General features: G+C 46.4%; 1 protein-coding gene across 14 annotated transcripts in view; it reads right to left on the reverse strand.

The window, feature by feature from the left end:
- Window positions 1–17,230, reverse strand: part of MAP3K7 (mitogen-activated protein kinase kinase kinase 7) — a 1,005,666-nt gene that overhangs the window by 777,621 nt on the left and 210,815 nt on the right. For all 14 annotated transcript variants that reach the window (XM_069606471.1, XM_069606465.1, XM_069606460.1 and 11 more), the window contains exon 4: window positions 17–62. In XM_069606471.1, the coding sequence (XP_069462572.1) occupies window positions 17–62 (46 nt within the window). The remainder of the gene's footprint in view (window positions 1–16; window positions 63–17,230) is intronic.

Here is a 17,230-nt window from a genome sequence, read left to right on the forward strand (position 1 = left end):
ATACTGTAATACTCACCATTGTACAAAGAACCGCCCTCTGCATATTCCATGACAAGACATACCTTGCACAAAACAAAAATAAGAATTACGCTCAAAACTGGAATGTACATTTTCAGTAGTTCATAAAATTAACTGATTTCAAATGAGAATACACTGCTTGACCACACAAATAAAATCACATTCTAATTGATTGTCAGAACCAGTGCAGATAGCACGTGAAAGTTTTCATTCTAATAATTTAGCCTGCAAGATCATAATATACTTTTTAAAGTTGTGGTTATGTATTTTTCTTTACCGTTACAGTCTATGTAGTCCGATACCAACTGATAATTGAGGTTCCACAATAATGCCCATTATGCAATTGACAGTCAGCATCCAACAAAACTGAACATTACTGTATTATATATGCATGCACACACACAGATAGGGATGCCAATGAACAGAGCAGGCGAACACATTCATGTAAAAGTATTGCAGCCTTATGGAGTCGAACTCCAGTGATTTTATATATTGGATACATTACTCACCGTAATCGTATTTCTGCATCTTGTATTTGCTTGGATTCACATGGTATGCATAGGCCGACATCAAGCGGTATTAGAGCATTACAGGATTTGTTTTCGAAATTCAACTCGGTGCTTCATTAATACTATCCATAGTGCGACGTCCATTGTACCAATGGTCCATCGAGGTCCCTCAGATTGTTATGTTTCTGACATGAGGTAGGGTGAAGTGTAACACGAGTACATATGTAATAAAACAGAAAATAATGATAGAGCAATAGCATGTAGTCACCTTCAACTCCAGGAGGGGAGGAAGAGTGGGCGCATGTGAATCTAAGCAGATACAAGCATCAGAAATACGATTACAGTGAGTAATGGATGCATCACATGCTATACATAGATTAGCAAGCAGTATCTGGAGAAGGTGGGTGGTTAGAAGGTACAGCAGCAAATCGATGTTTTAGCATTGCTTGTCCCACCTGTGCATCTGTTTTAGAACTTGTGTCAATGCAGTAGTGCTGAGTAAAGGCATGTATGAAACTCCAAGGAGCCGCTTTGCAAATAGTGTCTAGGGGGACGTTTGCAATAAATGCTAAAGTAACCCCTGTACCTCTGTTAGAGTGAGCTATTGGTATAAAAGGCGGGGTCTTTTTTGATCATGAATAGCATAGGTGTATGCACTTGACTATTCATCTGGAGGTCGCGTTCTTTGAAATGTGATCCCCTTCACTGCCAGTTGCTATGGGAACAAAGAGTTGGTCCGTTTTCCTTATAGGCTTTGTTTTGTTTATGTAGTACACGACAGCCCTCCTTACATCTAGTGTATGGAGGTTCCTTTCAGCTGAGTTGGATGGATTTTGGAAAAAGGTAAGTAGTTCAATGGATTGATTGACATGGAACTTGGATATCAATTTAGGTGAAAACCTAAGATGTGTTCTAAGGACCACCTTGTCCTTATGGATTATAAAGGAAGGGTTTTATTCAGACAGTGCATGTAGCTCACTAACACATCTAATGGAAGTGATAGCTCCTAGAAAGGCAGTCTTGTAGCTTAAGTGTTTTAGGCTGGCTTTGTGCATAGGCTCAAATGGCAGACCCACGAGTTTTGAGAGCACAACATTAAGGTCCCAACCCAGTAGAGGGTTAGAAGAACAAGTTACTTACCAACTGGTAACGTTCTTTCGACTGGATGTTCCTCCAACGCATTCCACATCTTTGACATGTAATGTCCACAGCTGTGCACTTCGGAAACTTTTCGTCAGAGGGCGTCCTGCGTCGATGGCGTCGGGTCCATGTCCCTCGAAGGCCTCCGTCGAGGGTGACATCATAGGATGTTATAAATAGGACGCACAGCGACGGTAGCCTCAGTTTAAGTTTTTTCCCCCAGAACGTGTGGCACCAGTCTGATGCCTGCTGGACTGCACTCAGCCTTGCGGAAAACGGAAGCTGCAATCGCATAGGAAATTCACCCGAGGGGCAGGCTGGGAGGGCGACGTGGAATGCGTTGGAGGAACATCCAGTCGAAAGAACTTTACCAGTTGGTAAGTAACTTGTTCTTCGAATAGATTGTGTCCTTCAACGCATTCCACATCTTTGACAGACTCCCAAAGCAGTACCAGTAAATGGAGGAGGGAAAAGAATTTAGAGTACCCAATCAGATTGCGGAATAAAGAACCGCCTTCCCAAAGGACATATCCTGACCATGGAGAGTATCCAGGAAATAATGTTTTACAAAGGTGTGGATGGAAGCCCAAGTAGCGGCATCACAAATATTACTAATAGGAACACCCCTCTGGAGGGCGGTGGAAGTAGCCACGCCCCTAGTGAAATGAGCTCTCAACCCTTCAGGAGGGTCCTTACCTGCCAATCAATAACATTCCGTAATGGTGAGGATAATCCACCTGGACAAGGTCTGTTTTGTAACAGCCTGGCCCAATCGGTGTCCAGCATATCCTACAAAGAGTTGATTGTCCACTCTGACCCTGGACATCCTAGAAATGTAAAAGCTCACAGCTCTCCTAGGATCCAACCGATGGAGTCGCTCCTCTTCCTTGCCAGGATGAGGAGGAGGGTAGAAAGATGGAAGAACCACCTTTTGACTTAAATGGTATTCAGAAACTACCTTAGGTAGAAAGGAGGGACGTACTCGCAGTACAACCCTGTCCTTGTGAAACACAGTAAAGGGTGGCTCAGATGAAAGTGCCTGCAATTCACTCACTCTGCGAGCGGAAGTAACCGCAACCAAGTACACAGGCTTGAAGGGCAGTAATCTCAAATGATAAGAGTGCAAAGGTTCAAACGGAGCACCCATGAGAAATTTCAAGACCAAATTCAAATCCCAAACCACACCTGGAAAGGGGACGGTTGAAATACATTAGGCAGTCCTTTAAGAAACAGAGATTAAAGGAATCTTAAAGTAACCGTTGATGGTACCCACTTGAAGGCCCCTGTGGACCAAATAAAGCAAGAAAGATAAAACCATAGGAATGGAGCACTGAAAAGGTTCAACATTGTGATCACTGTACCAGTCGCAGATCTTACGCCAACGTTACAGGGATTTTGTTGCAGGCCGCCTGGCCGAAAGCAACACCTCCATCACGTCATCCGGGAGGTCCCAATCCTTATACCTCAACCTTTCAGATACCAAGCGTGAAGGTTGAGAGTCTTGACCTCTGGATAGAGAACCTGACCCGACCCCCCCCGAACACCCCTTTAGCCCCCGAGCACCCAAACCCCCCCCACCCCGAGCGCAAGAGCAGATCCTCTCGGCAGGGAAGACGGCGAGAAGGACAGATGGACATTTCTAGAAGGTCCGGGTACCACGCTCTCCTGGCCCAATCCCGAGCAATGAGGATCATGTGGGAACCGAACTTCCGCAACACTTTAGGAATGACAGGGACTGGAGGAAACGCGTACAGCAGTGGGAATGACCAATCCACCACAAACGGGTCTCCTAAGGCTCCACTTGCGGGGTACCCCAAAGAGCGAAGATCTCCTGAAGGACTTCCTGAGCCGATTCCCACTCATGGGAGACCGTGCTCTGCCCACTCAGATCGTTCACCGTCGCATTTCCGGCTCCGGCCACATGAACTGCTGAGATCGAAATTTCCGGCTGGATGACCCAGAGCTGAATTGGCTCTCTGCACAACGACAGTGACCCCACCCCCCCCCTTTTTGTTGAGGTAATGCATGGCCACTATGTTGACCGTCATGATCAGGACACTCTTCCCCTCCCCCCCCTATAAAGGTCAGAAAAGCCTTCAGGGCTAGCCTGACGGCCCTCAGCTCTAACAGATTGATGTGGAGTCTGGACTCCGACGGAGACCAACGACCGCTGGTGGTCAAGTGGTTGGCATGAGCACCTCATCCTGTGAGGGAAGCATCCGTCACTACCGTCACCTCCGGCCACGGTTGCCAAAACTGTTCCCCATTCATCAGGTTCCCTTCGACGGCCCACCACAGACGATCCAGGGAGACAGAGTGGAATCTGAACGGGATCCTACATCTTGCCGGAGAACTGGGACCACTGCATCGAGAGGCCACTGCAGGGATCTCATCCGCAGCCGGGCCTCCGGCACTTGAAACATGCAGGCGGCCATGAGGCCGAGCAACCTTAAGAATTCGAAAGCCAGGAGACCCTGGGCATGTTGAAACCTGTCCACCATATGCGCAATGTGATGAGCCCTTACCTTGGGAGGCGAACACTTCCCCAAGGACGTGTCTAGAACAGCCCCGATGAACTGGAGCTGTTGGGAAAGTGTCAGATGAGACTTCTTGAAATTCAGGGAGAAGCCCAGCCTGTGGAGAGTGCGGCAGGTGACCCCCGAGATGATCCAACACCAGCTCGGGAGAGCGCACCTGGATCAGCCAGTCGTCCAGGTAGGGGTAGACATGAATCCCCCCTCGCCGGAGGTACGCTGCCACCACCACCATTAGCTTGGTGAAAACCCTCGGGGCGGAGGTCAATCCGAACGACAGAACCCGTAACTGAAAGTGCGAGTCGCCAGCCGCAAACCTCAGGTACTTCCTGTGCGTGGGATGAATCGGCACATGAAAGTAAGCATCCTGTAGTTCCAGAGACACCAACCAATCCTGAAGTTGAAGGGCCTGGAGAACTTGAGAAAGAATGACCATCTTGAACGTATCCTTCCTGAGACGTTTGTTCAACCATCGCAAGTCCTTGATGGGTCTCAATCCCCAGTCTTTCTTTGGGATCAAAAAATAAGGGGAATACCATCCCTTGTTCCTCTCCGTTACAGGCACAAGTTCTATAGCGCCTTTCTCCAGCAGGCTCAAGATTTCCTGCGCAAGGAGCGGATCCGGAAGCTTCAAAGAGAGTTTCCCCGGTGGATTGCCGCGAGGCCGCTGAAGGAAGGGAAGGCAGTAGCCGTGGGCAATGAAATCCAGAACCCACGCATCTGAAGTAATGGCACGCCATTCTTCGAGATGCTGAGACAGTCTGCCCCCAAACGGCGAACCATGGGACATGGCCTCACAACTGTTTAGAAGCGGCTGCGGCAGTGCCTGAAGGCAACGAGGCAGCTCTCTGAGCGGCTTTGGCACCACGATTTCCCCGACCACCACGGGTACTCTTTCGCTGGCCCCTTTGACTGGTGGCCCCTCTCGTCCTACCAAAGGAGGAGTAGTAACGAAAGGAACCTCCCCTCCACTGCTGTCCCCTAGGACAAAAAGGCAAAGGTTGATGCACCGCTGCGCTTAAAGATTTCGCTGCAGCTTTTGAGGTCTGCAACCTCTCAAGGCTCTCGTTAGCCTTGCTGCCAAACAAATGTGCGCCATTAAAGGGGATGTTGAGAAGACAGGCCTGCACATCCGGAGCAAACCCCGACTTCCGCAACCACGCAAATCTGCAGATAACGATGCTCGCAGCCATGGATCGGCTAACACTGTCGGCCGTATCCAAACCTGACTGAAGGGATTCACACATGGCATCCTTGCAGTCCTGCACATGAGCAAGCAACCCATCCCCTTTCTTCCCCCTCGTGAATATGCTCAGCCGCCAAAGAAACAATTCCACAGAGTGTGTGAAAACCTTGCTAAATCACACGTGGAGTTGGCCGATTTCAGGGCCATGCTCCCAGCAGAAAATACCTTCCGGGCCCAACCGTCGAATCGCTAGTCGTCCCTATCCGGAGGATGGTAAGGTACGCCACCTGCCTCGAGGTGGCCGTAGCTGCCTGAACCACCAAACTCTCGGGAGTGGGGTGAGTAGATAGATAGATAGCTGGAGTCGCTAACGGAAGGGCGGTATTTCCTGATCATAGCAGGCCAGAAGAGATTCCAGGGACTGCCAAGCAGCTGCCACCCTTTACTGCAAGGTAAGATGAAATGGCAAAACTGGGTCAGAAGACGGACCTTGATCCAAGATGTCCGTCAGATCGTCTTGCACAGTTTTCAGGAGGACTAGAGCAGCCCAGATACTCCGAGACTCGCGCCACGAGTCTCCTATAAGAAGACTCTGCATGAGCCCCAGGCTCAGGTCTACCAAATTCCACTTCCGGGGAAGTTACCAGCCCACTTGTATCATGGAGGGTCTGCCTCAACTCCTCCAACTGACGTCTCCAGAAAAATGTGGAGGTTCATCAAGTTCACCAGGGTCCTCAAACTCAAGACCTTTCCTCCTCTTCATAAATATCAGCCAGAGGAAGGTGAAACCCAGGTCTGGTGACAGAAGAGGGCCCGAGTCCAAAACTGGCCACACAGACTTCAACGTAGCCTTCCATGGAAGATTCATGATGTCCGGGTACTCCAACGGCAAATTTAGAGATAAAATCCCCGAAGGCGCCGACAGGCTTGAGGGCCCACTTCCACATTTTTTGGGACAGTCTGGACAGAATTTGAGAGTGTGTGTGCCTCCCTGTTTGATTAAGTAAAACATGGCAGTGGTGCTATCTGTGAGGACTGGTACTGTCTGACCTAGAAGATGCTGCTGAAAAGATTGCAAAGCCTTGAGAACTGCTAGAAGTCCTAGAAGGTGAATGTGGTTTTGGGCTGTGGTGTGTGTACACTGCGTAGACTGCAGGAGGGGAATTAATTGCGTTGCAGACTTCTCGTCTCCAACTTGGACGTCCTGGGTGCCTATGTTGAAATGTTCTGCTGCCTTGAGGAGCAGCTCATTGTATTGTAGCTGGTTGTCGACTGAGGAGTTACCCACTGGTTAATCTTGATGGTCTGATGACTGGATGACAGACATCGTCATCATCGTAGTCTTAATATTGTTCTTGGTCACCCTGGTCCTGATCTTACGGGTCCCCTTGATCTTCTTGAGAGCCAGGATCAAGTGAACCCGAGGTGTCTACAAAATAAGAGTACTGAGAGGGAGCGGTAGGGGGAACCGAGGGGTAGCCTGGCTCTGGGTGGAGGTGCTGGGCTGAAAAGTGCCCAGGCATTCCTTCTTGGCTGCTGGTTTAACAATAGCAACTAGTGTGGGGTGCCAGTCCATTAATCTACAAAAGAAGACATCTTCATTACCCTATCAAAGCTCTGGGGGGTCCACTCAGATGACCTTGGAAATACTGAAGTAGTAGTGCCAGTAGTGCCCTGTAAGTGTTTAGGCTCCTTGTGGTGCATGGACCCAGAAAGAGTATCTAAAGGTGCAGGGGTGTCCTTAGATTTAGAGGGGCCACTATCTTGGGAAGTAGAGGTCTTAGACGGTAGAGGCATCAAAGTTTTAGTGGATTTCGACATCTTGGATTGTAAAAAGAGGGCCCGGGACAAGTGTATTAATGGGTTCTCTTTTTTGGAGGTAGTGGAAGGGGCCGTCGAGGCGCCTTTTGATGCATGCCGGGCAAAACTTAAAAGATTAGTGGAAAAGGCAGCACGGCGAAGAGAAGGAAATGAGGGGAAGAGATTAGGCATTCTCCAAAAGGAGAAGGAAATATGGCCTCCCCTCAATCTCCCTACTGTGATGGGCCGAGGCCCGGTGAGGCCTGTGAAGGCCCCGGTCAGTGTCTGTCGAGATGATTGTTCGGTCGTCGACGATTGCTCCGTCCGTCGAAATACACTGCAGATCTTGCGGCAGGCGATGAGCTGTTAGCGAAAGAATAGTAAGAAAGTCGATAATAAAGACTTTTTCTAATCAAAGGCATCAGCCTGAAGAACTCTGCTGCAAACTAGCGTCCGTCTACGATGGCGGAAAAAAATCAATCGGAGGGACCTCAAAGCGTGAAGGACCATGGGTACAATGGACGTCGCACTATTTATGATGCTGCAATCTGCTTAGATTCACATGCTGTGCCTAGCCCAACATCTAGTGGTAGGTGCAGAGTATTGTATTCTTGTTTTCAAGTTTCAAAAAAGAAAGTCAACAGGGCATGCTTGTAATAATATCCCTGTGTGATGTGTATTGTACCCATGAGCAGGTGATTCCCAGTAAATTACTGAGACGTTTCAGTGAGGAGGAGACAGACGGTTCGGAACAAAGTAAGTTCCTGATGGCTGAAGTGGTCAGCTGTAAACAATACTGAACACTGTACCCATGTTCGGGTGTAGAATTGAGATAAAGTTAATAGTAGTAACGCCTCCTGCTCTTTTTCCGCCAGGTTTCCAGTGCGGTTTATGGTGAGATAAAGAGGGCACTTAAAATCACTCGAGGAATGCAAACAACCGTTTGTTTAACCTACGCAATGTAAATAAAGACTTTGAAACACGCTATCAGCAGTCCAGTTTGGCACAAAAGAATGTATGGTGAGCATTATACACATTTTTTTGTATCCAAGTTGAAGCCTCTTTCCTTAATGGATTGACAGTATTAGGCATTTATATAAGAGAAGTCAAGATCAGAGCAAACAAAATATCAATGCGGCCAGCCTTGTTCTTTAACGTACGTACATGAGTGAGATCATAAACTAGAATATTACATGTCGTCTCTTGATGTATGTTGAGTCAAAAGTAATACAAACTGCGTTTTATATTAAATTGGAACGTAAATAAGAAAGTTATGGATTTAGAAACTTTGACTTGTTACAGGGATAGAGCAGGCATTGCCGCTTCGTAACACGTGGGAATCACTAATTTTGAGTGTCACGACCGTTACTACACTAGTGCATCCAATTAAAGAGCAGGGAGTCCAAAGGGGCCCAAACTGTTTGTGTACATATGTGAGGCAGTAAAGTTAAGCGATTCTGAAGTGTATAAGTGGAATCTGGCCCTCGTTAAATAATGGGTTAGATGGCCCAAGTACTAATAGACTAATAGACTGCAAACATTAGGTTTCACTGAATTTCAAAGACTAGATGGGTACTGTTTGGCTGACTCCCTCATGTGTGTTATCCAACAGATTGGAGTACTAGGAAGACACTCTCACTGGACCATTAATTGTTTAAAAAGAAACTCTTTCACAGTGAGCCTACATTGGGGGATTTATGAACTCCTAGATGATATGGCATCTTTAATAATTAACAGCATTAAAGATAGCTGTTTATTTGTGTTGTCTCTTTTAGTGTTTGGGAAGAACACCAGTACAGAAATGTTAAAGTATTGATGAGGAAGAAAGTGCCCACAAATGTGCTTACCCGTTGGGTTCCCCTGAAGAAGTTCTTGCAGTGTTCGCGTTAACAATAAAAAAAGAACAAAATATATTGGGCTATATAATGCTGAACTGTTGATCAGCATTTACGAATAATATTAATTTTGTTAAAACCTTTTTCTTGATTGTAAGAAGGATTCACCCATTGACTGCTGAAAACGAGCAAAGAGAGAGTTCTCTGCTAATTATCCAACGCTTTTTGTTAGTATGTACTTTAATTGACTCATTTGAGTCTGTGATCCTAAAGTAAAAATGTTTTAATCTCCATGTAGCTTTGCATGTTAGGATTTGTACTTGCACTTGTCACTTTGTTCAAATCGTGTGTAATGTTTACTAGATTTTATGATATTGATGTATGTTTATTAATAGAATTGATTAGATCTTGAAATTATTATTAGGTGTTAATTACACAGTCTTTTACTTGTTTTGTGACTGATCAGTAGGTGTGCTTCGCCACTACAAGAAGAGATAACACAAAGGCAGTGGACTTCCTAAGGTTGAAAGCATGTAAGCTAGTCTGTTTTTGGGAATGAATTTAAGTTTCCCCTAGTCTCCATTTTGTTTTCTGGTTGTACCCATGATCCTTCACGTGTCTAGGTCCCTCTGATCATTTTGTTTCTGACAAGACGGAGCACACTCTCTGGCTTCTGTAGCATGAGGATGCATTTCAAAACCTCAACATCAGGGCCTTCTGTGCTAAAGTCTCTTTGCCATTCAAAGTCTCTCATTTCAGAGGGACTGATGCGACACAACAAACATTAAAGTTTCTTTCTTCTCAAGATTTCACATGTACAACTTCTCGGGGAATTTACTGTTCACCCAGGGTCTCCCTCCGCCGGGCTCAGACCAAATGTATATACTTTTCCAAACTTTCTTTACTTCATCAAAATCGATGACTTTCAACTGTGTGCAGGATTTTGCTCGACCCATCGCACAACCACTTCGATTCACAATTCTTTGTTCTCTTCTTAATAGAACCCTTTTTTAACTTTCACTTCTGTCGCTTCTCTGCTGGATACCGTAGAGAGACCTTCAATTGAGCACCACGCAGTGCCGGTCCAAGCTGTCAAAGGTATCGTATCTTGCTTTTAAAGTTCAATCACACATCAGCAGTTCAACTTTACTTGTGTCTTTTATCACACATTTTAACAATGTTCGTTCCAGTGATCGCCATACAATGTTGCTGCTTGCAACCTTGGCTTCAACACAGAACAGTCTTGTATCGGTCTCCCCAACTCACCGGTTGTTGATTTCAAGGACGCTGCTTTCTTTTTGGAGCCAATGATGTTACCACGGCGGCTGCTGCTTCTCCCCGCCTTGATTGTTGACGCAGGAGGGCCCCTGGATATCTCTAAGACTCAATCTAGGATTCTTCAGCCTGGTTTCCTGGTTTTACGCATTCTAATCTCAGGAGCTCTTGAAAGTAACGGTTCCTTGTCGTAAAGGGAATTTCCCCCCTTGCGGTCCCCTCCTGTTTTGCAGTCTTTCTTCTCTCGTTCGGCTGCAGTCTCGAAAACTGCTGTTTCCTCATGTGCTTTGCCTTGTTCAGAGTGTGCTTTTGTGCTTTGCAATTTATCTTTGTGGGGAAGATAAATGGAAGTCAGGTGCGAGTGTAGGTCAGTAATTGCTTGACCTCGCCTGGCCATTATATTGGGACACATCAGGTATATTGCTTGGGTGTTAAGTCTGTTTTCTCCCATAGCAGGCTGTCCGTGTGAAAGTTTTGTTTTGTAAAAGGGCATGGGGGTGGTAGAGTTTCTAAGTATCCTACCTGGTAGGATGATGTACAGTTGTTACAGGAAAGGGGATACCGCATCTCACCATCTGATGTCCCACTCCCTCTCCACGTGATCCTCCGGCACTGGCCCAACCCGAGGAGCTGGATCCGAAAGTGACGCAGTGTCCTGGCCACCTGGATGACAGATCCCCAGGGACTAGTGGGTGAGACACCTTCTGGTTTCTCACAGTTAGGACTAGAACTGTCTCCCATTGTAACTTGACTTGAAAGGCTTTGAGAGCTATGAACACTGCTAGAAGCTCTAACAGGTTGATGTGCTTTTTCGCTAGTGTCTGAGAATACACACTGTATGTTGTATGATGCAAATAATGTGCTCCCCACTGTGAGGGGTCAGAAATGCAAGGCAGACAACTTAGTAAGGGTCTTTTCAAAAGTAGCTATTTTATTAACTCAAAAGGGTGTAAATGTCTCGCAATCCCTAACCTAAAGAGGATTGCCTTGCCTATCAAAATAAAACTAAAGGAAAACACTTTAATAAAAGGAATCTGTCTATCACACTTACACATACATTGAACTCATAAAAGTTCAATATGGCAATTCAAGTTGAACAGAAACAGTTATACTCAAAATAAACCTGATACCTATATATCTTTGTAGCCTGGGTCGAACTCCCTTCCCTAGGTTCAAAGCAGGATTTTCAATCAAAGTTCAAAGAATAAAGTTCCTTTTTGTATAGCCATATCTACTCAAAATTCTTCTTACTCCAAAAGTCTTTTGCTTGGCAACTGACAAAGTTCCCACAAAACCAAAGAAAAGGCCTTTCTTCAAGCAGATAGTCAATATCTTAATGTTACTCTTGGAATACAAATACTTCTACAAGTCTTCTTGATTCACAACAATGTTGCCGCAGATTTGCTTTCTCCTTAAAAAAATAAATAAATAATAATTCTTGTTTCGCAACAAAGTTTTTGTCAAAATGGTTTTTACCACAGTGCACCAAACAATATCAGCCTTGCCACTTTCTTTCCTTCATAACTTTTAACCACAATGCAGTACTTTAATGCGATCCTGGTCCACTAACTTGGCAGAACTATCACTAACAATTCTTTCTGGGTTTACCTGGTTGCCAGGATAAAAACTCAGACATTACAAGTACGCTGTGTTAAAGTTTGCTTCACACTTTTAGAAAAGTCCTTGACTTTCAGCAACATCAAGATTCACAATATCTTCTATGAGGACACAGTTCACATTGGTGTGTTTGTTCCACTGATATATTTGCCATAGATAATGCAGGTTATGTTCCTCTCCTCCTTGATACTTCTTACAAGGAAGGTTTGTCTCCTGCCACTATTTCTTAACTCCACATCAAACAACTGTTGGCAGTGTCTCCTTATCGCATTTGCCCTTCCTTGGTTTAGGCAATGCTTCTTAGTGTAAGGCTTAACTATTGCCTCTTCCTCAATCTGGGAATAATAGTTACAATTTCTCTGCAATATTGTTCTCTTGTTATTTTGCCTATGTGGGCTACAGGTTTCCCAAGTATTGCCACCTTTACTTTGGCACTGGTGGTTCTAGTTTTAGTCTTGGTAATCGTAAAATTTCTTTTCTGGCTTTCCTTTAAAGTGGAGTATATTGCTCAGATAACTTTCTTGCATTTGTTTGGTATTCAAAACACTGATTATCGGGCAACGTTCGACTACGGAGCATTCCAGGTTACCTAACACAGGCCAACTCACACACATCCGCTCGAACCGCTGCTTCTTCTGTCGCATTCCTGCAGCCCACAAAGCTTGGAAAGGAGCCTGCGTTGCTCCTCCTGAACTCCGGTGCTCGTCAGACACCGGGACAAGGTACCATATAAAGAGAGCTTCTTTCTTGCACGGGGCAGCTCGTCAGTATACCGCTTCCTGCTGCACGACCTCTGCAGTTCAGGTTTTATGCACCGAAGACCCTCTCAGAACCGTACTTCGCTTCAAAGATGGCGGCGACTCTGGCGTCTTCGTTCTCTGCTTCTGCAACTGCGGCTGACAACTCCTGCCAATGCTCCACCTTCTTGTAATGGCCTGCATCTGAGGGGTGTTACTCACCGGTGAGATGAGTGCGTGGAACCGGGGAGTATCCAAAACCCAGGAAGTTGCTTGAAGAGCTTTGGGTAGGGCCTCTACCCAAGCCTCCTCTCTGTGAGGGAATAAGACCTTCGAAATGATATGACCACTTGCTGTATTTAACCAGACAAGGGGACTGATCACCCAGAAGGGCGGGGAGAAAGCGCACCGCCACGAACCAGGCTGTAAAGGAAGAATAACAAGTGAGTAACACGAAGGTAACAGTTGTCCCCTGTAAGCCTTACTAACTGATGTAATACCTGGGCTTTTTCCCCCCGTAGGATAGAAGAGCAGCACAATTCGGGAATCACCTAGGAATATAACAAGACTTAGTATCTAACTGGCTTAAATTAAGACACAATTCAAGAGGTGGACAGGATCTTACCAGTGGAGATTGAATGGAGGATTTGAGTAGCTTAGAACACAACGACAGGGATAAAATAAGAAAAAGGGAATGTTAGTAGGAGGATGCTAATACCCGGGCGGCACGAGGGTCGCACTGGATTCGGGATGGTGCACAGCTGCAGAGCGTCCTTGAGTGCACGGATTAACCAGGGGCTTTCCAAATGTTCCGTTTGTGAAGCAAAAAGTCTTACCACTGATGAACGAAGGATGATGACAGCAACCAGTCGGGATGGTAGTTCCAGGGAAGGTAAGTGGAAGGCAGGTAAGGTTTGGCGCGATGCAGAACAGCCAGTCGGGATGGCTATTCCTGAGATAGGAAGTCGAAGGCAGGCAAGGTCTGGTACACTAGCGGACAATAACAAAGACAAACTTTTTCTAGCGGTGTCCGTGAAGCAAAAAACAGGTTCGGTGCACGGGAAGGCAGTTCAACAAGGGTATTCCAAATAGAGGGTCCAGTAAACAGTCCGAGTCGAATCCGTAAGAACAAGGAGGTTTTCAGCAATTGAAGATGGAGCTTCTAAGTGCCGGGAGTAGCTGTAAACAGAAGCGGCGCCCTGGCTGTCTCTATGGACTACATCAGTGAGAGAGGCGGGGCAAGCCAATGCGAGGCTACCGGCAAACTACCGTACGGAGCCAGGTTTGCTGGGGAATGTAGTTTTCGATTCGCTAACTTCCACGGCAGCTGCCATCGTGCACGAAACGGGGCGGCATAATGCCGAATTCTTTTGGGGAGTGCCACAAATCTCCTCTTCATTCTGGTAGTTGCACTAGGAAGTCGAAGTGCTCGAGGTGCAGGTGGCTGGGTTTTGCGCACAGAAGGGGGTGAACGACGACCCATAACAAGGGGGCCTTAAATATTCAAACGTCCTGCTCAGGCATGGGTCATCAGAAACACTATACTGCACATTGCCGTTTTGTGCCTCTGAATCCCTCTTCTTCGTCGCAGTACTTAGGGCATTATGGGACACAAAGTCCCCAATCTTCTGGTTACTTTTTACATCAAGAACACAGCCTTCAACTCCATTTAATACACTTTATCAGATATGGTTCTAGGAAAGGATTTTAGAAGGGTTAATGATGGGTTCAAATTTAAGGGGGAATTCTATTTATCAGATGCCAGGGTATTAAGGCTCTGACTCACATAAATACCATTCCCATGCTGATCACAATAGTTTTCACGACCAACAAGGTGGGTAGATTTTGAAAAGGAAGCCTCCGACAGCAAGCCATTAAATATTCTGGCATCATGGAAAGCTCCCCCTATGAAGAAGATAAATACAGCGCCTCTACTAGCGGAGCCCTCCTATTCTGTTAGGACCCTTCTCCTCTCAGGTGATCCTCCCGGCTAATACCACCCCCAAAGTTAAGAACAGGTAGCATCTGTCTTCACCTGGCCACCTGGGAGGAGAGTTTAGGCAGGGGTTCTGTGAGGACTCGACAGGATTCATCACACCACCTGATAGAGAAGAGTCTTTATTAAGAGTGGCCTCTTTTGCTGGTCTGGTGAAGAATTTCCCTTTGGAAAGGTTATCCCTTGACCACCACTGAAGAGACAGAACTGGAGACTGCGAGACAACCACTAGATCGTCCCATTGACCGCTTGCCTGGGACTATTGTCTTGCAAGCTACTCTTGCATCGGACGCATGCACAGGTGGGCGTGAATCACTAGGTAGATGCAGGAAGCCATAACTTCAAGCAGGCACATAGCCTTGCATATGTTATCTGACAACCAGCTATAAATTGTGGAATTTGGAATAGCATATTTTGGACCCTCTCGTTGGAGGGGCAGACAAGACTGTCTTCTGTGCGAATTAAAGCTTGCAGGAATTATTTGACTTGACTGGGCAAGAGACTTGATATTTTCTCGTTGATGGTAAACCCTAGCTGAAACAGTAGGTTGATGGTTTCTTGTATATTCTTTGGACACGCTTGAGGTGTGTCTCCTGTAATTAGCCAGTCGTCTAGATAAGGATACACTGGAATGGACGTTCTGCGAAGGTGGGCCGCCACCACTACTAGAACTGTGATAAACACTCTTGGCACTAAGGCTATGCCGAATGGCAGTACTTTTAACTGATAATGAGTGTTTCCCAAATGGAATCTTAGGAACTTTCTGTGCACTGGCAGCATTGAAATATTAAAGTATGCATCTTTTATGTCTAATGTTGCCATGTAGTCAATCTTTGAGAGGAGGGATTACCACCTGCAAAGTAGTCATCTTGAATTTTTGTGGCTTGACATACTTGTTTGCAGGACGCAGATCTAATGCAGGGTGCATGGTTAAGTCCTTTTTGGGTTCAAGGAAGTACACTAAATAAATAACCTTGCTTACCTATAGGAAGGGGACGAGTTCTATGGCTCCTTTCTTAAGTAATGACAATTTTCACTTGCAGGATGAGTTGACGTTCTCGCAGCATCCTTCTGTGCCTATGCGCATGGTAACAAGAATTTAGTAAAGATTTGATGGAATAATCGACTATGAAGGTAGACAGCACCCACTTGTCTGAGGTTATCTCCTCTCATGCGTGGGTGAATGATGAAATTCAACCTCCTACTAGAGATACATGGGAGGGAACCTTGATGGAAAATTGACTTGTTGGCAGCGGTAGGGGAGCCTCTAGAGGCTGCACTCCTACCTCTACATTTGCCGCGTGTGAAACCACGGTGTTGAGAGGTCTGGTAGGTAGACTGTGTACCCTGGGGTGTGGACCAGGAAGAGGACCCAGATGAGAACCCTGAATGTGTGGGTCTGGAGCTAAAGGAAGGACGGGTGTTAACACGGTGTTGGACAAAGGGCTTGTTCGAAATTTGACTTAGAGTCTTAAGCATGTCGTGGTTCTTCTTCACCGTCTCTAAAGCTTCATCGGCAGCTTTGACGAACAGGACCGATTCCTCAAAAGCCTTGTTTATTAAAGTGGACTGAGGGGGGGTAGCTCACCCTCCTCACACAACAGGGTCTTTTGCTTAATGGGATACTTTTTCATAGATCTAAAAAAATCAGATATCTTGTCCACAGTTTTGGTTAGTTTATCCATGTTCCTGTCTTGTAACTTCAGGAAGGGGAAATACAATTTACTCTGCGTGAACAGACCTTTTACCTTGTAGGGACTTAGACAAAAGGCCTAATTACGAGTGTTGCAGTCCGTGAACTAAGTGCTGGTATTTACGATTACCAGCACCATTACCGGACCGCAACACTACAAGAGAGAATGCTGGTAACAGTCCTGGTAACAGCGGATACTGTGCTACTGCTGCCGGTACAGTAGCACAGGGAACTCAAACAGCAGTACCCTCCGGAATCAGTGACAGAAACTCCTGCACCACGTAAAGAAGGCAGCATTACAACAGCGGTTTCCTCAGAAACATCGGCACAAAAATGCAAGCAATGCAGAGCAGGCGGTTATCAGGACCAGGTGTGGCGGAAGAGGCCACAGGTACACGCAACTGACCCAGCTGCACACTGAGCACAGGGACTGCTCAAAAGGACCACACCCACACCTTCCCACACAACCATGCTGCTACTCGCAGAAGTAGTTATCATGGACTTGGGAGGTGCTGCATACAGGAGTGCAGCTCCATGAGCAGGGGGGTGCTTCAGTGCTAACAGGCCGACAGGCAGTGGAGGAAGACGAGAAGTAGAATGCAGAGGAACAATGGCCAGCAAGTTGTGCCCGGGGCGTGCACCTATACCCGCACAAGGACCATACCCTTGTCCCGACTGACGGGCATATTCAAACACTAAACCGCCTGCCTGAACAGGGAGACCATCCTGGATAGTGGACCTCATCCAGGACGACATCCATACCATCATTAGCATCCGGACTGCTATACCCACCCTGTTGAATGTAGTGTCTGTGCTGAATTTTCTTGCCACTGGCACATTCCAGTAACTGTTGGGTAGCTGCATGGCATCTCCCAGCCAGCATTTTTAGT

Source organism: Ambystoma mexicanum, chromosome 4p (genome assembly GCF_040938575.1).
Source record: "Ambystoma mexicanum isolate Mex_15411 chromosome 4p, UKY_AmexF1_1, whole genome shotgun sequence".
Classification (NCBI taxonomy): Eukaryota; Metazoa; Chordata; class Amphibia; order Caudata; family Ambystomatidae; genus Ambystoma; species Ambystoma mexicanum.